This window comes from Argentina silus (genome assembly GCF_951799395.1).
Source record: "Argentina silus genome assembly, chromosome: 18".
NCBI classification, from domain to species: domain Eukaryota; kingdom Metazoa; phylum Chordata; class Actinopteri; order Argentiniformes; family Argentinidae; genus Argentina; species Argentina silus.
Window position 1 is genome coordinate 17,416,240 of NC_139672.1, and position 25,000 is coordinate 17,441,239.

General features: G+C 46.2%; 4 protein-coding genes across 5 annotated transcripts in view; 1 reads left to right on the forward strand and 3 right to left on the reverse strand.

Annotated features, from left to right (window-relative positions):
• ppp3r1b (protein phosphatase 3 (formerly 2B), regulatory s1ubunit B, alpha isoform, b) overlaps nt 1–5,389 on the reverse strand; it is an 18,284-nt gene extending 12,895 nt beyond the window's left edge. The window contains exon 1 of the mRNA XM_083690555.1: nt 5,109–5,389. Coding sequence (XP_083546681.1) covers nt 5,109–5,111 — 3 coding nt within the window. The 5' untranslated portion in view covers nt 5,112–5,389. The remainder of the gene's footprint in view (nt 1–5,108) is intronic.
• A 1,694-nt stretch (nt 5,390–7,083) lies between these two features.
• Nucleotides 7,084–8,644, reverse strand: cnrip1a (cannabinoid receptor interacting protein 1a; the record flags this gene model as incomplete). Its single annotated transcript, XM_083690284.1, has 3 exons — nt 7,084–7,248; nt 7,628–7,772; nt 8,466–8,644. 3 exons carry the CDS (start codon nt 8,642–8,644, stop codon nt 7,084–7,086), a joined length of 489 nt encoding a protein of 162 aa, XP_083546410.1.
• Nucleotides 8,645–9,369: 725 nt separating this feature from the next.
• On the reverse strand, nt 9,370–11,400 carry fbxo48 (F-box protein 48). Of its 2 annotated transcripts, none has more exons than XM_083689808.1 (3): nt 11,337–11,400; nt 10,375–10,733; nt 9,370–9,865 (listed from the first exon to the last, which is right to left on the reverse strand). In XM_083689808.1, exons 2-3 carry the CDS (start codon nt 10,687–10,689, stop codon nt 9,704–9,706), a joined length of 477 nt encoding a protein of 158 aa, XP_083545934.1. In that variant the 5' UTR covers nt 10,690–10,733; nt 11,337–11,400; the 3' UTR covers nt 9,370–9,703. The 2 variants fall into 2 exon arrangements, with proteins under 2 accessions (XP_083545934.1, XP_083545935.1); XM_083689809.1 differs by having other exon boundaries at nt 10,375–11,215; nt 11,337–11,370.
• Nucleotides 11,401–11,473: 73 nt separating this feature from the next.
• aplf (aprataxin and PNKP like factor) overlaps nt 11,474–25,000 on the forward strand; it is a 13,831-nt gene continuing 304 nt past the window's right edge. Inside the window, exons 1-10 of the mRNA XM_083689583.1 lie at nt 11,474–11,714; nt 12,013–12,108; nt 14,075–14,146; nt 16,155–16,321; nt 18,050–18,278; nt 18,771–18,912; nt 20,948–21,485; nt 22,723–22,845; nt 23,608–23,657; nt 24,113–25,000. The exon at nt 24,113–25,000 is cut by the window's right edge and continues 304 nt beyond it. Coding sequence (XP_083545709.1) covers nt 12,013–12,108; nt 14,075–14,146; nt 16,155–16,321; nt 18,050–18,278; nt 18,771–18,912; nt 20,948–21,485; nt 22,723–22,845; nt 23,608–23,657; nt 24,113–24,312 — 1,617 coding nt within the window. The 5' untranslated portion in view covers nt 11,474–11,714 and the 3' untranslated portion in view covers nt 24,313–25,000. The remainder of the gene's footprint in view (nt 11,715–12,012; nt 12,109–14,074; nt 14,147–16,154; nt 16,322–18,049; nt 18,279–18,770; nt 18,913–20,947; nt 21,486–22,722; nt 22,846–23,607; nt 23,658–24,112) is intronic.

The following is a 25,000-nucleotide window of genomic DNA, read 5'->3' on the forward strand; positions in this document are numbered from 1 at the left end:
GAAGGAGAGAGAGAGAGGAAGGGAGGGAGGGAGAGAGAGAGAGGAAGGGAGGGAGGGAGGGAAGGAAGGAGAGAGAGAGAGGAAGGGAGGGAAGGAGAGAGAGAGAGGAAGGGAGGGAGGGAGGGAAGGAGAGAGAGTGAGAATGATGATCCAATATCAGTTCAAATACAACAGGCAACCAACCGGATCAGAACCAATCGGAAATGACATGTATCATCAGTTTATGCATTTTTCAATACAACTTTATTTATACACTCAGGGGAAATATGGCCCAATATATAAAATGGTTTTAGTCATTTGCACCAAGGGTCGGAAATACATTCTAGTTTCCAATACAATATATATATATATATATATATATATATATATATATATATATATATATATATATGATATATGCGTTATAGTATATAGTTTGATCCCATTCCAAGGCCAAGCCCTCTACAGCCAGGTCAGAGGTCATGGCTTATGACCTCCAGTACAGAGTCAGTCTTAGCTGACCACTGGTCATCACACTTAGAGGGGATCTGACAGGGGAGGCTGGCGGAGGTAGAAATCGGAGAACGGGCTCATTGTAACGCATGGATCAAAATCCATTCTACGCTTTACAATGAGCCTGTCCTCCGATTTCTACCTCCACCAGCCTCCCCTGGTGTGGAGAGAGGTGAGAACCTTAGGGACCCTACTGTGGATACTGTTCACACAGTAACGTGTGCTGTAGGTTAGAACATGTTTAGAACACAGTTAGAACACATTTAGAACAGTTAGAACACGGTTAGAACACGTACACCTCACACTCTTAGGTCACGGTACAACTGACAGAATAAGTGCGAACATCTTCTGTATACACGGTCCCAGCGGGAATCCAACCCAACACCTTAACGTTGCTATAGCACCACGCTGTACCCACTAAGCCTCTCGGGACCACTACCACCCGTCATCGCTCACGGCAACACCGACACCCATAGAGACAACAGTCTCAGTCCCCATGGAGACAACAGTCTCAGTCCCCATGGAGACAACAGTCTCTGTCCCCATGGAGACAACAGTCTCAGTCCCCATAGAGACAACGGCAGTTGTATTTACATATGGATTTACATGTAGAAGAAACATATCTACATGTATTTACATACAGTATGGGGTCTGTTTTTTTAAATATATACTGAATATATTGCCATGTATGACTCTTGCGTCCATGTATGTGTTGTACGGGTGGAGTGTGTGTGTGTGTGTGTGTGTGTTCGTGTTCCATGGTTGGCGCGTGTGTGTATGTGTGTGTTCCATGGTTGGCGTGTGTGTGTGTGTGTGCGTGCATGTATGTGTGTGTTCCATGGTTGGCGTGTGTGTGTGTGTGTGTGTGTGTGTGTGTGTGTGTGTGTGTGTGCATGCATGTATGTGTGTGTTCCATGGTTGGCGTGTGTGTGTGTGTGTGTGTGTGTGTGTGTTCATCACAGAGACGAAGCACTTGTCTATTATGCATGAGAACAACAGTGAACTGGATTCTGCCAGTGAAGGAAATTAGGCCAATCCACCTCCCCTCCCTCCTCTCTCCTCCCCTCCCTCCACCTCCTCCTCCCCTCCCCTCCCTCCACCGCCTCTCCTCTCCTCCTCCCATCTCCCCCATCCCTCCTCTCCTCTCCTCCTCCCCTCCCTCCACCTCCTCCTCCCCTCCCCTCCCTCCACCGCCTCTCCTCTCCTCCTCCCATCTCCCCCCTTCCCTCCTCTCTCCTCTCCTGTCCTTCCCCTCCCCCCTCCCCCCCCCCCCCTCCCTCAACCATAACAGTGTTATAACACCTACAGAACAGCAACCAGACTCAGTGTTGGCTAACCTCCATTAGCAACTAGAAAGGTAGAGTTTCTGAGGAAACATCCCCTGGCTGACGTCTGTGTGTCTGAATCAGAGTTATCTGTTGAGGTTCCTTCCCTACTCGGCGTAACAACAGAACACACAGCGTGAGAAGGATTCCTCGTCTCACCCGGGTCAGCGTCCAGACACAGCGCACGGGGGCTCCGACTCTTTCCATCGTCAATAACAATAACTGACAATTATGGAATTCATACTGGTTCTGACTAGTATCCAAATAGGATAAAACAATAAAACTGTACGTTTCTAACTCCTTCCCTCCAATACCTCCAGTAGGTAATAACATAGTAATAAATGAGATAATAAACAAAAGCATCAGTCAGAGTTTTTTTCTTTTTCAAAGGCATAAACTATCTTTCTACCTTCAATTTGGCTTCAACAACAGAAATTATGGAAATCATCCTTCTTTATACGTGTGTGTGTGTGTATATATATATATATATACATATATATATATAAGAACCCAGTCAAGGAGAGTCAAAGCCTCAGAGAGTCAAAGCCTCAGAGAGTCAAAGCCTCAGAGAGTCAAAGCCTCAGAGTGCGTATTTAAAGGGCAGGGATGAGATGACTGTCGAGGATTAGGATAGGACATCCTTACAGTCATGTGACTGGTTACTTCCTGGTCTGGCCCAATGTAGGCTACAAGAGATGTGTCCCCTTTCTACACCCTCTTCCTCAAGGGTGTACTTGTCTTGTGTACTTGTCATGTGTACTTGTCATGTGTACTTGTCTTGTGTACTTGTCATGTGTACTTGTCTTGTGTACTTGTCTTGTGTACTTGTCTTGTGTACTTGTCTTGTGTACTTGTCATGTGTACTTGTCATGTGTACTTGTCTTGTGTACTTGTCTTGTGTACTTGTCATGTGTTCTCCCCTCTCAGCCTACACTGGTCCACTCCTTTACACTGTACATCCATGAGGGGGGAGGGGCCTCAGAATCTCCGTTCCCTAGGTTACTATGGAGGAACAGTATCTATAACCTCCGAGACGTGAATGAAACAGGCCCATAGATCAACAAGAGGCCAATGTTATCCAAGTGCTGTTGTGTGTGATCACCAGTACAGTTTGTGTTGATGCCCAGAGTCATAAATTCATAGACCTTTCATGGGCGCCATGTTGGCACTAACATTTCAATCACATATTGTTGTCATTTGGTGCCAAGATGGCCGCCTGGTTGATGCTCCTGCAGTAGGCTGTGTGCGCGTGTGTGTGCCCTCAGGATAGACCAGGGCATTAAGGTAAAGTGGATTGAGAGTTAGAGGGTTTAGGATTACTGGCTGCATCATCTTGGTGTTAACTCAAACAGCTATTGGTAACACTAGTCTGGTTTTCTAATATAGTTACACATTCCAGATGGCGGTGGGAGAGAGTGAGAGGGGAGGGGTTTGTTTTTATGCTGCGTTCATGACCTGTCAGAAACTGCGTTCAAATGAATGTACTGTGGGTTATTTGCGGAGAGCTTCCTACTGGTTGATTCTGATCATCCCACAGTGGGAAACTCTGGTATCCAAGTCAGAAACGGCAGCATTTCCTATTTCCAACATGTCATGAAAACAGCATTAGACCTGCAGGTGTATAAAAGTGTGTTCTATAATTGTCAGCCTAAACGTCTATATAAAAAATTAAATAAAACAATACATATTCATGATCTCTCTGCTTTATAATCATATTGCTTCCTTCTCTCCATAATAGCCCATTCTAACCAGCCTGTTCAGTTTAACATGGTTGCCAATGGCTACTCTCCTGGTCTCCTTCTATTCAGAGGGAAACAATACGTTTTCCATACGGGACGGGAAGCGAAGAGCGCTTTAATTGCTTCCAAAATCATTTCCCCCTTTTATCTAAAACATCTGCATTAGGGCTATGAGACAAGCCTCACCCACACACACACACACACACACACACACACACACACACACACACACACAATCTACCACAACAAATAAGTGCATTGTCCTTGCAAAGATACACGCAGGCTCTCAACATGATCATAATCTAATGATGATAATCGATAACTAGACCAGCTGACTGTGTGCATATATGTGGTGATGGAGCTATGTTGTCGTTTCCCCATCTGGCACATCGTTTCGTTGCATTTAGCTCCTATTTGGTTGCATTTAGCTCCTATTTGGTTGCATTTAGCTCCTCGGCTCCTCTAAAGTCGTGTGTGTACTTCCTCTTTCAAGCAGCCTACTGACCTCCACACGGCCCTCGCACCTCTCTCTCTAAATGGTCACCAGCGAAGCCGCAGAAACCGGCCGGTGTTTCGGTCAAACTGAGCTCCAGGTTCATACATGACTGAGAGGACGAGGGAGAAACGGTGCAGGGCGATCAATAACAGTATTCAATGTATTGATCTTCACAATAGAACCTCTGAGTGCATGTTGGGAGACGCTTTGGGTGAAAGATAGGGTCGTTATCTTTATAGGTCGAATAAATTAGAGACTTTCCAGACATCTCCCATTGATAAACCAGTATCTCTGTGGCCTAGATGAACACCCAGGGCACCAAGCCTGGCAGAGATACAATAGCATACACATGATGACAACTCGAATTTGATTTAATGTAATCATCTTGCTTGGAGTGACGGTTTTAAACATTTGACCTAATCCTAATACGCGACAGTTATTCTAATGTAATAATAACCCAACTGTGCCCTGCGCGGAGCCGCACCGCTGAGACCGGCCACGTTCACCACGGGCAGCCTGCACGCAGAACCAGGAACACGAGTGTGTTGGTTTAGTCTGTGGCTATTTCCTAACTAGTGTTCGTCTAGGTTGAGCTTCAGGTCGGTAACAAGTTGACAAGCCCGTCTCATTTCAGCGCTAAGCAAGGAGTGACAGTGTTAGCTGGCCTATCGATAATGCTACGGTGTAGCCCGATGCTAGCTCGCTAGGAAACGATACAATGTTTCACTTTTTCCCCCCACAAGCTAGCGCCATTATTCCTGTAGGCTCGACTGGCTGTCTGAATATGCCTCATCAAAACACACCGAATAAGAGGAGTCACCGAAACACAACCATGGCCATATTGTCATGAATACTGTGATATGACTATCGCGTTTGATCGCGAAGAAATCTAACGCGACATATTCGGTACAGTAGCGTAGAGTAGAGAGAGCAGGAGGATCGCCTTGAGCATTATGCATGCGTAGGGTCTCCGAGATTGTGTGTGTGTGTGTGTACACATTTGGTTGAACATACAATAACGATACAAAAAAAACAACAGATTTTTCAGTTCCTCACCATCCTGTCGCTCGGTCTTTCTTCGCTTGACGCGTTAAAATAAGCCTTGTACAAGGGGCGGTGTGACGCAATCCTACAAACCGCACTGTTTTGGGGAGATCTAGTTCTTGGTCGGAGCCTAAAAGGGACGCTTGCACTCGACCGATGACGGATTCACTGCAGTAGCTACGGTCGGTCCGCAACGAGGGGGAAGAGAGGGAACGGAGGTTGAGTTGGTGGAGAGAGAGAGAGAGAGAGAGGGAGAGAGAAAGAGAGGGAGAGAGAGGTTGAAAGGGGAGTAGGGGGAGGCGCAACACTGTACAGTACATCCGGGTACTGTCTATCTCTCTGCTTTCTTCTTCTAATGTACATGGATTGTGATATGATGAGTATATCGCTCTATACTGTTATATCCTGTATATACGTATATACTGTCGTTATTCTACCGTTGCCTTTATGTTCGGATTGAAAGTATGTGGGACAAATTTGCACGTGCATTCTACAGTGTATGTGTGTGTGTGTGTGTGTGCCACACCTACACAACTGTGCTTATAAAGATGTCTGGACAGGAGACTGAACAGAGAAAGCTTTGTCTTCCAAACCCACCACAACATAGAGGCATTGATCCAACAATAAGGAGCCGCTGGATCTTACTGTCGGTGTGCTTTATGCAAACATGGACACTGATATGCCACATGAAATGACTAAGAGATTACACACACACACACACACAAAGCTAAGAACAATAACAACACTACGTATCGTCCATTTATTGCACCTTTACGATTTCAAGTAGCACTGGTATATCGGTTTTATTCACTTATACATTATACAACTTCTCCATTCATATATGTAACAAAACAGAACATTGTATATCCAATCTGAAACCAACTTGTATCTTCACAACAAAACTAAACTAAACAAAAAAAAAAATTTGGCATACACTTTGAAGATGCAACTGAGATACAACCAAAGCAACACACAACATAACCAGAACAGAAGCACTATAGGATCCTAGGATATACAGGTAGACGTTGAATGTAGAAGTTAAAGGAAGTTAAAGAGGAAATAAAGCTGTGTCATCCCCTTCATAGATGTCATCACATTGTGCAGGTCAGAAGTCGACAGTTAAAACAGTTGGAAGGCTTAAACTGGTACACTATAGATAGCACACACTGTAGGAGAATAATACAGGGATGATGTCCGTTCATACCACACACACACTCACACACGCACGCACGCACACACACACACACACACACACACACACACACACACTCACACACACACACACACACACTCACACATGCAGGCACGCACACACACACACACACACACGCATGCAGGCACGCACGCACACTCACACACACAGATCACCCACACCCACGCATGCACGCACACACTTGCACTCGCACTCACACACTCTCTCACACACACACACACACACACACACACACAAACACAGCTCACAGGTTATATAATAAGTCAGGTTAAATACACGTCCATCCCCAAACGCAAGTGTCTTCCTTCCTGGTCCAGGAGGGCCACAGTGTTGCTCGTGTGTTCAGAGACCTCACCTGATGTTGACGGTGATGTCATGAGTATTAAAACACTCAACAATCCTCATACATGTGAGTATTATCAAAATGCATTCAGTGTTTTAATGAGTATTGCTCACAGCATGCTGATAACTGATGTGGCTTGAATAAAACCAACCGAACACCCCCAGGATCAAAGCAGTAGACACCCACCCCCCCTCCTCCTCACCCCCCCGCCCACCCCCCCTCCATTTTTAAAATAGACAATTATGGTGCTCTTTGATGTGGTGAAACGCGTGCCTACTGTATAGTGGTAAGGCTTTTCCTTTTTAAGCTGATGTTCAAGAACAGTTCTCGCTGTGCAGCTCATCACATTGATGAGCTGCTTGGTTTCGTTTTGCTTAATTTTTCACTACAGGGGTATAGTCGGCGACTAGAAGGATGCAGCGGATTGGTCCTCAGTTGAAGACCTCCTTGTTGATCCACATCAGGCTGCGCGTCTCATTGGGCTTGCACTCATACTCGATGTCGTTGAACTTGTTCCCGAACTGGCACTGGTCTCTCTTGTAGTAGTTGTAGTACTTGACCTGCCAAATGGTCTCAAACTGGCCCGCCTTGACAAACTGGACATACAGGGAGAGGGAGAGAGAGAGAGAGAGAGAGAGAGAGAGATGGTGTGTGTGTGTGTGTGTGTGTGTGTGTGTGTGTGTGTGTGTATGTGTGTGTGTGTGAGAGAGAGAGAGAAAGAGAGAGAGAGAGAGAGAGAGCGAGATGGTGTGTGTGTGTGTGTGTGTGTGTGTGTGTGTGTGTGTGACAGAGAAAGAGAGAGAGAGAGCAAGAAAGAGAGAGACTCAGTTTTGTAGGGAATATTGCTATATAAAAAGTCAACTGAATTATTGATGCTGATTACATATCCCACTTTTATGTTTGACAACAACAGTAGCCTATTAGCATAAACACCTAGACACATGCCATCCGACATGGGGTAGTCTTGTGTTTTACCTCTATGCTGACTTGTACCGGTTGCCTGTCGCCGCTCTTGGTGTGTGGTACCCCCTCCGTGTCGTACTGCCCGTGGTAGACCACCGACTCCTCGTCCTTGGACTGCTGCTCCAGAGGCATGGTGATGCCGCCGATGTTGAGGGAGCTGTGGACCCCATGAAAGAGACGCAGGAGTCAGTCCAGATATCATAACCCATAGAGCAGAAATAATTCGGCACGGATGTGGGTCGAATCCAAAACGGATCTGCTGCATTTGCGACGGACCTGATCCAGAGGTCTTTGCTATCCGGGAGGGAACCCCACCCAATAGCTTACCTGGCGATAATGAGAGACTCATTTAGACTAACCTACACAGCTAGGGTCGTTCGTAGGATTGAATTTAGCCTCGGTGTTGAATAAGGGAGGCACAGACCGAGTGAATCGTCAGGTAAACGACGCCTTCCGTCATCCCCATCCTTGGTTTAATTATATATGCATCCGTCTACGCATTATTTATTTATACGGACTATCAGGTAGGCCTCGAGAGAGCCGTGAACATGCAGTAAGCATGCAGGCCGTTTAATGCAATTTTGTAATGAGGAAACATTAGGGCTACTGATTCATTTTCATATGAAGGCCCTATGCAGACATTCGCTGTACTAATTTCGGTGCAGACACAGAAAAACAAGCATTTGATTAGACGCTCATATTTCAGGGAAGACAGCCAGCCCGTCCGTGCCTCCACATCCATATAGACACACAGTAGGCTGTAGGAACGGCGAATGTATCCTATTCCAAGTAACTCCAAAAATATTACAACATTTCTGGTTGTTTTCTCGATGTCATCGTTTGTACTTACGCGGCCTCAACGTTCCCGGGCTTGACCACCACCTCAATCGTGTATTTCGATCCTGTAAGCATTTTTATTGTTCTGCTCTGACCGAACCTCGTCCCGTCCACCTTGAAGAACACCGGTCCATCATTCGGTTGGATTTTGAGAGAGATCGCGATGGTGATTATAGGCGGGACGTCGTCCATGGTTCAACGGTATCGGCTCCAGGTCCTTTTTTTTTTTTACTATAAGGATACAGATATCGGCCGGGATGCAGCGATGGTGTACAGTATTCTGCTTCCGACCGCACAGGAGAGGAGAGGGGATGCTGCGCTCAGTGGGCTGTGACGTGTGCAGCTCCTGAAAGGACATATATTCAGGAAACCCCCTCGTCTGCAATTACTGGGGCGCAGATAATAATTATAATAATAATACACTTTATTTATATAGCATCTTTTTAAAACAATGTTACAAAGTGCTTTACAAATTGATAAAACAGATATGCAAAAAACCCCACAAAAATATAAGTAGAAACAATAAAGCAGACACATAATCCTCAACCGGACCCTAACCCTAACCCATCCCCTCCTTCAGATTAAACATGTTTACTTCCTGCACAATTGTATTTCGCGCTTATATATTTCAATGGTAGGCTATTCGTGTAGGCTTCGCTTTACACCGATGCGGAACGACATTTGGTTAACGGGCATTGTGTTGAACTGCTGTGATGCCCATCCTGAATCCTCTCCTCTCTTTAAGGTGGTTCATTGTCACAGACCCCCGTCCGAAGTTCGGAAATCGGGGTACATCTGATATCATTAATCGGCAGATGACGCCTTGACGCTGTCCGTGGTGCTGGAACCGGGTACCGTAACACACGGAATTTGTGGAATTGTATCATTTGTAAACTAGTTAATAATTAGTAAAGAAGTAAACAACATCATGATAAATTTATTCAGCGTAGTGAAGGCACAAATACACATTTAATTTCCATCACTGCTTCATCACTCCGTGCTGGGCTTCTATCTCCCTTCTATTAGCACACCATTTAAAAAGCTTAAAAAAATATATAAAATATCTACACACTTTTCTTTTCTAGGTTTACAACAATCATTATAAAAGCACAACACAACACAGTATATATAAGTTAGAAAGCAAATCGTATGATCAAACGAGTGTTTCAGACATAATTAATAAAACAACAATCTAAAATAGATAATTCACCCCAAACAAAAACAAAGAAAATTGCACTTTAATTTCATGAGCTATCTCTCCAGCTCTGCCTCCAGTATCTCGCCCCAGGTCTCCACATCCAGGGGACACATGTAGATGTCTCTCAGCTCCGCCGCACAGCGGACGTTACTGTACCGTCCCCTTAACCAGTCCCTCTTTAAATGGCCTCTTTTATAGTTCCGCTCCAGAGTGACCTAGTACCACAGAATGAGAAGAAGAACCATCATGAGTCAAACATATACAGGTGGTGCTTCCATAAAACATTAAGGGGTATAGAGTAAGCCTCTATATTTCCTCAGTTGACATTTCTAAAAAACCTTACAGACTGCGGCTTTAAATAGATGTGTTACTTAGATTGATGAATGAAAAGAATGAGGTAATCTGATCCTAGACCAGTCGTATTAAATGAGTTTGAAGCTGGGCTAAATAGTATGATGGAACATTTAGTGGGGGAGACCTGGCTTCTATTTTGGCCATGTCTCTGTTGTAAAGGAGATTGTTAATCTCAATGAGACTAACCTGGTAAAAATGAATGTTAAATAAAAAATACCTTGGAGACAGTCTAACTTCCCCTTCAGTTTAATATTTTCTATGGTCAGTTTCGTATTTTCCCCTTTTAATGGATCAGGTTTAAATTCTGGGAGGTTAACCTGTTCCTAGATCAGTACCTAGGAGGGTAAACTCCCTCCAAACCCACACCCACCTTCCACGACAGCCCGTCCTGCCTGTCTCCATCCACCTCCCGCTGACAGATGGCTCTGACGGTCTGACAATGGTCCCTCCAGAGGTGGTCGCTGTCCTGGATGATGTGGTTCCACAGTCTACAGGTCCGAGACGCACTACACAGGCTGGGAACGTCCAGCTCGCTGAAGATCCTCACGCTCATCTCCGTAGGCAACGTCTGGGTGAAGTCGTGGGGGGGCCAGCAGCAGGTGTCCTTGGTAGAGGTCGAGGTCAGGGTGGGACATCGTTCACAGACATAGTAGGTGTTGGAGGTCCTCTGGGAGGCATGCTGCATAGCTGTGGGTCGCTCACTTCTATGGTCGGGCTGGAACACTCCCACTGTGAGGGGAGAGACGGTGTCAATATGAGCTATAGGGGTAGTTGTTTAGGGGACATAGTCTCTCTCTCTCTCTCTCTCTCTCACACACACACACACACACACACAAACATACTCTCTCTCTCTCTCTCTCCCTCTCTCTCTCTCACACACACATCTACACTCACACTCTCAAAAGCACACACACGTCAGAGATAGGACAGAGATTGCATAATTCTGGGGAGTTGGTTAACAAGTCACGTGATTTAAATGGTCTGGGGCAGACGAACCAGCTCTACAGAAATATAATAATGATATTCACCAAGCTATGATTATAATCTAGCTAAAAGGGACAAGTGAAAAGCCTTCTCCACAACAGTATTTCTGCCACGGTGAGATGCATCCAGCGTGCTCTCTGCAGCAGCGGGTGGGTGTTGCTCGGTCCCAGTCCATAGCACTCCGACAGGGTGTAGCCGCCAGCTAGCTAGCAAGCTAGACGTTTTTCCTGATCAAATCATTTGTAAAGGTTGATCGTGCAATGTAGCAAAGAAAGCCCACTTTGTGATTGAAAAAACAACAACAGATAAACCAGATAAAGAGGAGTAAAGGGAGCGATCGCCGCCTACCTCAGTGCGCTTCCCACCAGCTGACGGTTCAAACCTTCAAACGGTGTTTACACACAGCGGTGACGTCACGCCCGGGCTGTGTGGTGGCGCGCATGCGTACATCCCAACATGCACAGGGCTGGCTGAGAGACGGGACGTCAACCTTGCATCGATTCAATAACTATGCTGGGTTTTGACACAACAATGTGTGCCACTAAACGACGTGTAGAGAAAGAAAATGTGTAAAGGTGCAAAAGCAAACGTTATCTCTGTCTCGTAAGGTCAGGTCTCTCTCACGGTCCGATCTGCGCCTGCTCTAACGGCAGCCCCGGAAGTTTGGGAAGAAATCATCTGGTCAAAGTTTGTCTCGTCTCTGAGCGTAATACTGCTGCAGCACAGGTAAATATGAAAGTACCTGGCCGTATACTCACTAGGGCTACATGCATTATCAGACAGATCATTACTGGATTAACTGCTGTTCATTCGAAATCAATCCCTGAGATAAGACACCAAGCCTGCTGCCAACTGAATGACCCGAGCCAGAAAGCAACAGTTGAGCTGGGAAGTGTAGCTAGCTAACATTAGCTACAAATATACAGTTGGCCAAAGTTTCCAATGTACCTCAACTAGCATAATTAGCTTGCTTTTTGATGAGAAACAAGTGCAGGTATTCACAGCTGTGGTATTGAACCTTCAGATGGCGGGGTTCGACCTCATGCCCATGGACGGAGATAGGAGTCCAATACACCTGCCCGACGGGGAGACGATGCTGGGCCGGGGTCCGTTCCTAGGAGTGAGTACTTAATGTTTAGTTTTAGTTTAGAGGTTAAATTCATTAGCTTTATGTGCCTGCCTTTTGGTTTACCAGTTTGGTACTGGTATTTCCGTGTTAAACTCTCAAGCATTCTAACCTGTGTCATCTGGTGATATAAATACACCAAATATCAAACTGTACAAAGGTGTTTAATAGACAATCACCAATGGGGACATGAGTGGACATGACAGACAATTGTTGTTGTAATGCCATGTTAAGGCCTCTAGGTGGCCCTCTAAGACAAACATCAACGACGAGGCATATACAAGGTCAACGCTGTACTGTTGTACTTACTCTTTGTTAGTACAAGCTAATAGCCAAGCCATACCATAACAAACCACAAGTCTATGGTAGATTACATCTCTCACTAAGTCAGTCCAGCATAATAGAAAATAGACACTTTTTTCTGATGCATGGTTTTGACCGACTCTCTTATGTGGTCGATATGAAGCGAAGACAGTTTATAGATAAATAAAAGAAGTTCATGAATGAATGTATGAAACCTGAAACCTTTATTGCACCAAGCAGGATTTGTCTCGCACACGAGAGCACAACATTAAAACAAACATGTATCAACACTACCGTAGACATCAGCAACCGTAGACATCAGCAACCGTAGACATCAGCAACCGTAGACATCAGCAACCTTAGACATCAGCAGCCGTAGACATCAGCAACCGTAGACATCAGCAACCGTAGACGTCAGCAACCGTAGACGTCAGCAACCGTAGACATCAGCAACCATAGACATCAGCAACCGTAGACATCAGCAACCATAGACATCAGCAACCTTAGACATCAGCAACCATAGATCATCATCATTACCACCACCACCACCACCACCATCATCATCATCATCATCATGAGGCATCAGGAGTCTGTGTCCAGAAGGGAGGAGATTGTACTCTGTGAATAGTGGATATACTTGACTCAGTAAATTCCCTCCCACTAACGCCAGGGTTGAGTCATTGTTATTCCAGGCTTATATGTGCTGTGTGCCAGGGTGAGGTTACCACACTATTATAAAAAAAAGTTGTAATAAAGTTTAAATAGAGCCCACTAATGCGCTTACCACGTAATCGCAAGGTTCCTGGTTCGATTCCGACCCTCGACCTATCTTGCATGTCATCCCTCCTCTCTCTCTCCCATCCTTTCTGTCAATCTCTACTGTCTCTATCCCAATAAAGCAGAAATGCCCTAAAACATATTTAAAAATTAATAAATAAATAAATACAGCCGTTTCGAGGTGCTGCTATTCTTCCACAGTCTCGATGGTCGTGTCGTTCAGGATCACAGGCTGCAGCGGGGCCCTTTTTCTAAAAATCAATGATCGTTTCCCTTATTTTTGCTGTGTTTAAATGTATTGAGTTTTGTCTTCGCCAGTTGTGGAAGAGGTTGACCTCAATTTAATCAGTGAACTTTTGCTTTGGAGGCTGACACAGTTATTTGTATACAAGGTGAAAGGACACACCCTCGTGGCCCCCACCGTCTTCGTGCGGATGGTTGTCAACTGACCTTTACTTCAAGTTTAAAGTTATAAAGTGCATTTTCACCAAGGTCTGAACAAACCATATGTCATATAAAAACCAAACACATTAACAAAACACAACATAAGTAAAAGCTTGCAGTGTCACTCCACATGGGGAAAGGCTTGCATAATACTGTTGCCTGCCAGTGAGAACAACTCCTTTTCTTCCTTTCTCCAGCACTGTGATTGCCGACGGCTCTTGTTCTTATCGATGGTTTTGAGTGTCTACTGATTAGTGTGTATGTTGTGTTCCAGGTGATTAGTGTGTATGTTGTGTTCCAGGTGATTAGTGTGTATGTTGTGTTCCAGGTGATTAGTGTGTATGTTGTGTTCCAGGTGATTAGTGTGTATGTTGTGTTCCAGGTGATTAGTGTGTATGTTGTGTTCCAGGTGATTAGTGTGTATGTTGTGTTCCAGGTGAGTGACAAGAGAGTGTCCAGAAACCACGGGGTCCTTGAGAACCTTGATGGACAGCTACGCATCAAACCCGTAAGCTTAGAACACCATGCATTACAATGAGCCTGTCTGTTTGGTACCGTTCCTCCGTTCCATGCATTACAATGAGCCCGTCCTCTGATTTCCACCTTCAGAGCCTCCACTGCTGTGGCCCTGGCCCTGTCCCTGTCCCTGTCCCTGTCCCTGTCCCTGTCCTTGTCCTTGTCCTTGTCCCTGTCCCTGTCCCTCTCCCTCTCCCTCTCCCTGTCCCTGTCCCGGCCCCGGCCCCCGCCCCGTCCCCGTCCCCGTCCCCGTCCCCTGTCCCTGTCCCTGTCCCTCTCCCTGTCCCTGTCCCCGTCCCCGTCCCCGTCCCCGTCCCTGTCCTGAATGAACCTGTAGATCTCTTTGCCGTAGATAAGTGATCCTCAGGCTGTCGCTCCAGCTCAGCATTGACACTCAGCTAATCAAGGATTCAAAGATCAGTTGATGAGTTCCAAGGACAGCACTAGGCTGGAATAAAGGACAGAAGAAAAAAAAAACAGCCTAGTTACCATATCGCTGATACCAATCACCTCTGATCTAGACAAGAGCCCGGGGTCTGAAGGGCCTGGGGTTGATTCTGAACAGAGCCCTTTACCATGCTCTCATCTCAGTGTTGAGGGCTCCGCTGGCTGTCGTGTTGCAGCGAACGCTCCTTTGAAAGCACACATCAATAATGAGGACCTATTCTACATCAGACTAGGCCTCTCCTCTGTGCTTGAGTTGCGATTGTGTTAGATGGGGTTTTCTCTCTCGCACACACAAACACATTCGTTCCGAGGTTTTCGAGAGAGAGAGAGAGAGACAGAGAGACAGAGACAGAGAGAAGGAGAGAAGAAGAGAGAGAGAGGGAGAGAGAGAGAGAGAGAGAGACAGAGAGAGAGAGAGAGACGTGTCTGCATTCGATTGTCACCGTGTCGTTGCTGTTTTCGAGAAGCAGGATAAATATGGTCTGCTCGGTTCTGAGGTAGCCTGAGGACAAAGGGAGGCTGGTGGAGGTAGAAATGGGAGGCTGGGGCTCATTGTAATGCATGGAAATTTCAAGTAGCACTTCGAGGTAGTGTCTAGCATGAATGAGTAGGGATTCAACAGGAAGCTATGACATAACAACACCTTTATTCATCTGTTGCACCTTATGGCTGCTAGCCTGTGTGCTTCAAACAGCCAGCTCCTCTGCTTGGAATGATGACAATAATAACAATTTATGTTGGGCAGCGCTCTTCTCAGGACTCAAAGACATTCCATGGAGAGAACAAGGAATAGATAGATAAGTAAAACAAAGAGCACAGTCAGTAAAAACAACAATAAAAATAGTTAAAGATTAAAAGCAAGTTTAAAAATGTGGGTTTTGAGGCATCGTCTGAGGGAGGAGAGCATGCAATGTCAAACAAGGTCGCCGTGGCCAGGGAGGCTGGTGGACGTGCTCATTGGAATGCATGATACCTCATTCCGTTCCGTGCTTTACAGTGAGCCCACTCACAAATTGTAACATTTTATTTATATTTGTATTTATTTATTTCACCTTTACTTAATAAGAAGGGTCAGTTGAGAAGCAATTCTCATTTCCAATGATGACTTGGCGAAGAGGCACAGACATCGCTACAATAAATAAGACAACAAACAATGAAACAAGCAGTCAAATAGAAAACACACTATTTACAGTGGAAAGACACACACTATGTGTACCAGGCAGCAATGGAAACACAGCAGACCAAAACCAGTCATCACTTAGCAACTATATCCTCCTTGTCCTCTCCCAGTCCACTGTGAACCTGTGTTTCTGTTGAACCTCATACCACACAAATACTATGTTATAACATGTTGGTACAGTAATTGCAGTGTTATTATACAGGTGTTAGTGTGCCATTCTCGTTGTGTTCCTCTCCCCGACCCATGTTAACCTGTGCTTCTGCCAGTCTTCATATGTAACACAATTACTATGTTATAACATGTTGATACAGCGTTGTTGGTACAGTAATCACAGCGTTATTACACATGTTTATTACCTGCTATTGTCCCCCAGACCCATGTGAACCCATGCTTCTCCCTGTCGTCCCTGGAAGCCCCCCCCCAGCCCCTGGAGAAGGGCCGGTGGCACCCCCTCTGCCCGGGGGACATCTTCTCCCTCCTCCCTGGGAAATACATCTATCAGGTGGTGTCTCTGGCCAACGGGGAGGAGGGCACCCAAAGGTAACTATAATAGGCTGGGGTTGTAATAATAATAATAATAATAATAATAATGCAATTTATTTTGTGTCATGCTTTTCGCAGTACTCAAAGACTACACTACATTCCATGGAGAGAACAGGAATAGATACAGCACCAGTCAAAAGTTTGGACACACCTTCTCATTCAATGGGTTTTCTTTATTTTTTTATTATTTTCTACATTGTAGATTAATATTGAAGACATCAAAACTATGAAGGAACACATATGGAATTATGTAGTAAACAAAAAAGTGTTAAACAAACCAGAATATGTTTTATATTTTAGATTCTTCAAAGTACATACCTCATTTTGAGAGTTTTGAGGGGTCGTTTATATAGTGCTTTCTCATCAGTTGCTCAAAGCACTTTACTTCAGCGTTGAGTGTCTCTGTAGATGTACCGTTTTGACACTGTTCAAATCTTAGCACTCAAATCGGAGTACGGCCTCATTGTAATGTATTGAAAGGAACAAGGATGGCATCAGCCTCCCCTGCTGTGCATAATGAAACCACACGAGCATGTTGTCTCCGTACAGAAACCTTCAAAATGGCGACGGTTACCTCAAGGGTCAAGGGTCAAGGGTTGCTGCAGTCTTACAATGATGAGTGTTGTCAGCTAGACACACATGGCGGTTGTTTTCCGAGTCAGGAGAAATGCATCATTCACGGTTCTTAGTGAGGTATCGACTTACGTCTTCTTGACTCGCTGTGATGACCTCCGCCCGACCTCCAGCTGAACGTGTTGTCCGAAGTCACATGATCTTTCTGTTACTTCATGTCTCTCTGTTCTTCCTTTGTCTCGAGGGTTCGTTAAGATGGAAGTGAGCTGATGTCGTCAGCGCCATGGTAACCGTCCTGGATACATATTTGATTGCTCTTCTTCATATTTTGGCTCAGTTTTCGCTCAGTTTCTTGTCTTGAGCCAACGATGCGTGGGTCTTTGGTCCCGAATGTCCCTCTCAGGGGAGGCTGGTGGAGGTAGGAATCGGAGGACGGGGCTCGATACCATTCCTCATTCCGTTCCGTGCAATGAGCCCCGTCCTCCGATTCCTACTTCCACCAGCCTCCCCAGGTCTCTAATAAAACACCCACGGAGCGCAGGGAGGGAAGGGGGCATTAACAGGAACGCAACTGCAAGGCGTCTTTAGCCTCTGCCAACTTGTTCAAACTGGCACCTCATTGATTATGAATAAAGATCATTAGCATTCATTTAAAAGTCATACCTTTCATCTCAGAGATTTTCCATAAAGCAGTCGAGACTTGAGAGTGGACTGAATAGAGACCAACTCTCCTGTGTCTGTCTGGTGCATCTTCCTTTTAAGAACCAAAACAAGAGTTGCGTAACGGTTTGGAAAGGGCAGCCATTTTATGTCTGTGAGTCGCTGCCCGACGCATGGTTTTGATGATGCATGCTTTTGTTTGAAGGTGGGATCAAACAGATCCAAACCAGACAGATATTCAAGCCCATGTAGCTACCTAGTGTCTTTTCCTACACTGAGGAAAATGTAGTTATGTAAAATGTGCCTCAAAGTAGTTCTGTGTTTGTAGTAGTTGTTGTCTATTACGACCCACAGAGTTCTTGAAGTTCCTGGCTGGAACAGCAAACTGACAGCCCCCTTCTCTGCCAAATACGACTTCTGTCTCAATGAACTGACGTTGAGCTGTACCTGAATGAAGCTGGGCACGGGCCTAATGTGTTTGATGTCTTCCAGGAACAGTCAAGCGGTTGAAGCTGAGGACTTCGTTATGAAGACGCCCCCTCCGGCGTCCCCTGGACGGAGCAAGGAGCCCCTGCCCGGTCCTCCTCCTCGCCTGGCCCACGGCCTGACATCACCACCCCCCCAGGACACAGAACCTCAACCCGGGGCTGGGGTGAGCAAGAGAGAGGCAGAGGAGCCCTTACCCAACCCCCCTTCTCCAAACCTCCAGACTCCAAACCAGGTATGATAAGATCAGATGAAGTTTATGTACATAAAGCTGCTTCAGTTGGAGACAGCAGTTAACATTTAAATCCATCTAAGATATAGCACAGTTAAGACCCAAAGCATGTTTCCATTGTTATCCTCTGAAGGCAATAAGAGAACAGATTTGGCATGGGCGTCTGTAGTGATGGTATGAGATAAAGTTGCTGTGTCATGAGCAGGGGAGGCTGGTGGAAGTAGAAATCGGAGGATGGGCTCATTGTCATGCTTGGAATGAGGAATGGTATCAAACACACATTTAATACCATTACAACGAGCCCGTCCTCTGATGTCTACCTCCACCAGCCTCCCCTGATATTGAGATGTTGTCTTTAGCAATAACCCATGGATCCCACCTCTTCCTTTATTTGGGAATTGTGTGATAGGTCAAATGTAGTATTTTTAAAGTATTGTCATGTTCTCTTATAAAGCTCCTCTTCAAATGGACTCTGTTCCTGTTGTGTTTCTACAGGCAGAGGCTGCTGTGATAGAGGAGGAGGAAGAGGAAGAGGAAGAGGAGGAAATGCCGAAACCTGAACCCAGGAAGAGGGTGTTACCCGCCTGGATGATGTCATCCCCTCCAGCCCCGCCCAAGACCCCCTCCACCCCCAGAGGTATGTGTTACTCCCACTGTGACATCGTCACCTCCTCACCAGACCTGGCAGAAAACAACAACAACAACAACAACAACAACAAACAGGGTGTCAGCGGGTGTTACGTCTTAAATGTAACTTCCTGTGGCCTGGGGAGGTCCAGTGGTCCAGCACCACGGCCTACAGTGGACACATATGCCCATGTCCTGCTGACATACCTTCTCCTGTTTACTTCCTGTCTTTCTCTACTGTCTCTGTCCAATAATAATAAAAAATAAACTATAATACTATAGTATGAAAGATACTCTGAGTACGTTCAAATAGGATCCCCGATCAGCGGTTGATTTAGTTTGTCTGGCACAATGGAACCAATGGAATAGTCCCCCAAGGGAGGTGATATCAATGGCTCACGATGGTAGCATCGTCTACATATGGCGCTCTGTCTAGAAGGTACGTTTAAGTAGTTTGGTTTTAAACCGGCTTGGACTCAATCACACTTTCAATCAAACATTGCCCATTGCTTGTTACCATGTACACCAGGGGAGGCTGGTGGAGGTAGAAATCGGAGGACGGGCTCATTGTAATGCACGGAACGGAATGAACATTCACCCCTCTCCTAAAGCACGATGAATTATTAATAAAGTTGTTCCATGATGATTTGTGTGCCGTATATACCGTACTGGCCTCTGCCTTGGCCTACATGCTTGTTAACTGAGGATATGCATATCTGATTGAGTGAGATACTGTGTACACCAGGGGAGGCTGGTGGAGGGAGAAATCGGAGCACCGCCTCATTGATTTACCCGTTGATAAGAAGCTGAACAAAAGCGTAAAATTGTGGTTAACATGGTTTCACACTGTTGCTCAATTGTATGATCTGGGATTTAGTTTCTTGGGTTGTGAAATATGATGTGGTGCCTAGCTTAGGTGTCTCTGCCTGTCCTGCCGTTCCACCTGGACACTGATTCACCTGTTGATGAGACAGGAGAGAGGACAGCTAAAGGGCTCCGTTGGCCTGAAAATGCATTTCTGAGTTGGAGGTTGTTCTTATCATTGGCTTGCTTGCACCTACATCAAATATGAGTTAGAGAGGAGGCTCTGTGTGTGTGTGTGTGTGTGTGTGTGTGTGTGTGTGTGTGTGTGTGTGTGTGTGTGTGTGTGTGTGTGTGTGTGTGTGTGTGTGGAGGTCAGAAAGGTTGATGTTGGATGACTCTTAGCTTTTCTACAGCAGCATAGCCTAAAGCCTGTTTTCTTGGCAAGAAGCAGCTGTCTTGAATGATGAATGGTCATCTTGGGAGTTTTACTAAACAATAGAACTACTTCGAACTATAGAACTACTTAGAACTATAGAACTAGAACTATAGAACAACTTAGAACTATAGAACTAGAACTATAGAACAACTTAGAACTATAGAACTAGAACTATAGAACAACTTAGAACTATAGAACTACTTAGAACTATAGAACTAGAACTATAGAACTAGAACTATAGATCAAGAACTTTAGAACTATAGAACTAGAACTATAGATCAAGAACTTTAGAACTAGAACTATAGATCAAGAACTTTAGAACTATAGAACTAGAACTATAGAACTAGAACTATAGATCAAGAACTTTAGAACTATAGAACTAGAACTATAGAACTAGGCCTTAATCTGGGAGGAATAGTAGGTCCCTTCAACAGTCTCAGCCATGATAATGCATCCTGGGTTTCCTTGTGAAGACAGTTTGATTAATTTCTGTCCCGTTGTTCTGCCAAGCCTTGGATCTTCTCCTTGTTATTTCCTCTTACCATTGCCCTACTTTCCCTCTCGAACTGTTAACTCTTAACAAGGCCAGGTCCTAGGTCCAGCAGACTAACAAGGCTAGGTCCTAGGTCCAGCAGACTAACGAGGCCAGGTCCTAGGTCCAGCAGACTAACAAGGCTAGGTCCTAGGTCCAGCAGACTAACGAGGCCAGGTCCTAGGTCCAGCAGACTAACAAGGCTAGGTCCTAGGTCCAGCAGACTAACAAGGCTAGGTCCTCTTCCTCCGTTGACTATCTTTGGTTTCCTAGGAGCTGGGGGAGGCAGAGGCAGAGGCAGAGGCGGAGCCACCGTGTCGACGACCACCAATCGGGGAGCAGCGGCTAAGCGGGCCCGGGTCGCGGCGCCCCCCTCGGGGGAGGAGTCTGATCTGAGCGAGGAGGCGGAGCCAACGCCCCGGAAGACAGTCAGGAGGAAGAAGAAGAGTGATGATGATGATGAAGGTGAAGAGGCACCCAAAGCCAGACGGAGGGCAAAGCCCAGCAGAGCGGTGGAGAGTGATGAGTCAGACAACGTTGACATGGAGGTGGAGGAAGAGGAGGATGGACAGAAGAGAGGAGGAGGAGGAGGAGGACGAGGAGGAGGAGGAGCAGCTACCTCCACAGAGAAAGGCAGCAGTTCTGTGAGGGGGGCGGAGCCTGATGAGTCAGAGGACAGGGAGAGGGGGAGTCAGAATGGTCAGAAGGTCAACAGGACGGAGTCTCAGGGGTCAGACGGCGGCCCTGGCCCCGCCCCCCAGCCCAAAGCCAACCTCAGGACGCCATGTCCCTATGGAAGAGACTGTTACAGGTACGTTCTGTCAACAACAACAACAACAACAGCAGCAGAGAATAACAACTTACAGAACTGACCTGGGTCTAATACTTATTTATTTGTGTTACTTGACTTAGCTTGGAGATTGCACTTTCAGAGACGGCTCCATTAGGTACATTGGAACCAGACAAAACAATCTAATATAATATCTGCTGTCTGTCTGTTCAGCAGATGCTTCTAACCATGTTGTTCTGTTTTCACTTCATAGCAGGAAATCATGTTGTTGATAGTATGACCTATGTGTTTGACCCACACACACTGATCTCCATACTTCCATCCCTATCACACACACACACACACACACATACACACACACACACACATACACACACACACACACGTACACATACACACATACACACATACACACACACAGACACACATACACATACACACACGCACATGCACGCACACACACACACACACACACACACAGTTGTAAGATTCAAAGCACGTGAGGAGCAGGGTTGTTTGTGGAATCATAAATCCTCCGCTGCAGATGTTCCAGATGTTCCATCCTGCAGATGTTCCAGATGTTCCATCCAATAATTGGATTCAAAGATGGCTGCTGTATTCTGATGGTCATTTGTCTTTCATGTTCCTCCTTGTACAGATGCACAAAGGGCACTCCAGATAGAACATTGCGATGCTACACGCATAAATGCCTCCATTAAAGTCGGTTCCATGGCAATGCTCTTGATATCAAAGAAATCACCTGTCAGTGTTTTTTCCCTGCTAGCCAGATCTGATCAAATGTTTCCATGTTTTTTTTTAATGTATTTTTCAAAACGTGGATAAGAAAAGGAGCAGCTAGGTTGTGTGATTCAGGGACACTACGACTCACCGCTGGACTCTAAAGACCAGGCTGAGATGGAGCGTGAGGCTGGTGAAGGTAGAAATCAGAGGACGGGCTCACTGTAATGCATGGAATGGAATTAGGAATGGTGTGTTTGATACCGTTCCTCATTCCGTTCCATGCAATACAATGAGCCTGTCCTCCGATTTCTACCTCCACCAGCCTCCCCTGGCGTGGGGGTAGGAGATGGGACGGGTTCACAGTTAAAACTCAGAAAATCAATTTTCTTAAAAAGACTAATCAAAACAAAGGTCACCAAAACAAATTAACCCCTACCTTTTGTTTTAAACACATATTGACACAAATATGTGATTTTTTTTTTCCATTTAATTATTTTGTAACATTTCTTTTCCCCAGGAAAAACCCGCTCCATCTCCAGGACAGCAGTCACCCGGGCGACAGCGACTATGAGGACAACTCTGTGAAGGAGGAAGACGATGCCAATCGACCCGAGTGTCCATATGGCGCGGACTGCTACAGGTGGGACGCCATGATGAAGGCCCTGTCCAGAAACAACCCCTAGACCCTACACCCTAGGCCCTAGACCCTACCCCCTACCCCCTAGACCCTACCCCCTACCCCCTAGACCCTACCCCTAGACCCTACCCCCTAGACCCTAGCCCCTAGACCCTACACCCTAGACCCTAGCCCCTAGACCCTACACCCTAGACCCTACACCCTAGCCCCTACCACCTAGACCCTCGCCCCTAGCCCCTACACCCTAGCCCCTAGATCCTCGCCCCTACCCTTTACACCCTAGCCCCTACACCCTAGCCTCTAGCCCCTACACCCTAGCCCCTGCGTCCTAGCCCCTACATCCTAGACCCTCGCCCCTAGACCCTACACCCTAGCCTCTAGCCCCTGCGTCCTAGCCCCTACATCCTAGCCCCTACATCCTAGTCCCTTCGCCCTTCCCCCTCAAGCCCTGTTTCAGGACTGGGCTTTTTTACTAACGGGGGGAACTGGATCAAAGAGACTGGTGGTCGTAACCAGGTGACGATGACATCACAACTCAAGGACTGTTGTTATGACCAGTAAGCCGAATGGCTCCTTCACTCTGTTACAAAGAGGGACAGAACTCTGTGTCGCCAGGAAACAGCCGTCACAGTGCTTCAGCAGGGGGGGCCGCCCTCATTTCTCCTCTCCGCTGTAGCCTGAGGTGGTTGACCTCTGACCTTAGCCAATGTGTGTGCAGTAGCAGTATATTACCGGTGTGGTTACGTATTTTGTTTTGTTTTCCAGGAAAAATCCTCTTCACAGGAGAGAGTACAAGCACTCTAAGAGGACCCGAGGTAGGTCCATTTGTTTTTCCTCATTCATTCATTCATTCATTCATTCATTCATTCATTCATGGTTTGCTGAGTTTTGTTTTGTTTCATTGTTGGTTCCTCTTGATACTGAAGAGTGTCATAGCAAAGGGTCTGAGTACCTATGTAGACGAGGTATTTCTGTATTTCAGTTTTAATAAATTTACTGACATTTCTTTTACTGAAATTTCGTATTGTGTGTGGATTGATGGCAAATTCTTTTAATTTAATCCGTTTTAAATTGAGTCTTTAACACAACAAAATGTGGAAAAAGTGAAGCGGTCTGAATACTTTCCGAAGGCGCTGTTTCTCTTATGTTACATCTTAGATGATGATCTTAGATCATCTATCAGGTTGTGTCAAATTACCACATAAGCTTCCGTTATGTCAACCAATCACATCACAGCATATAAACTGATACTTCACAATCTCCTCTGCAGCGAAAAGATCAACACCAAAGAACGATGAAGATGAAGATGACGATGAAGATGACGACAGCTTCATCAATGACGAGAGTGAGGAAGGCGTGGGTGAAGACTCTGACTACGTCCCTCCAGACTCTGACGACAGCGGCCAGGAGGACCTGAACCGGCTCCGTAAGGAGGCCAAGGCCTTCATCACCAAACACACATCCATCTGAATACTGCAAACATGCCTCCTCCCTTCCTCCCTTCCGTCCTTCTGTCCTTCCTTCTTTCCTCCCTTCCTTCCTTCCATCCCTTCCTCCATTCCTTGTGACCAGATGGACATTAACTACTGATGTTGTATGTGTCCAGACTCCTCCTCCAGCACCGCCCCCTGCTACTGACCATGTTGTATGTGTCCAGACTCCTCCTCCACCACCGCTCCCTGCTACTGACCATGTTGTATGTGTCCAGACTCCTCCTCCACCACCGCTCCCTGCTACTGACCATGTTGTATGTGTCCAGACTCCTCCTCCACCACCGCCCCCTGCTACTGACCATGTTGTATGTGTCCAGACTCCTCCTCCACCACCGCTCCCTGCTACTGACCATGTTGTATGTGTCCAGACTCCTCCTCCACCACCGCTCCCTGCTACTGACCATGTTGTATGTGTCCAGACTCCTCCTCCACCACCGCCCCCTGCTACTGACCATGTTGTATGTGTCCAGACTCCTCCTCCACCACCGCCCCCTGCTACTGACCATGTTGTATGTGTCCAGACTCCTCCTCCACCACCGCCCCCTGCTACTGACCATGTTGTATGTGTCCAGACTCCTCCTCCACCACCGCTCCCTGCTACTGACCATGTTGTATGTGTCCAGACTCCTCCTCCACCACCGCCCCCTGCTACTGACCATGTTGTA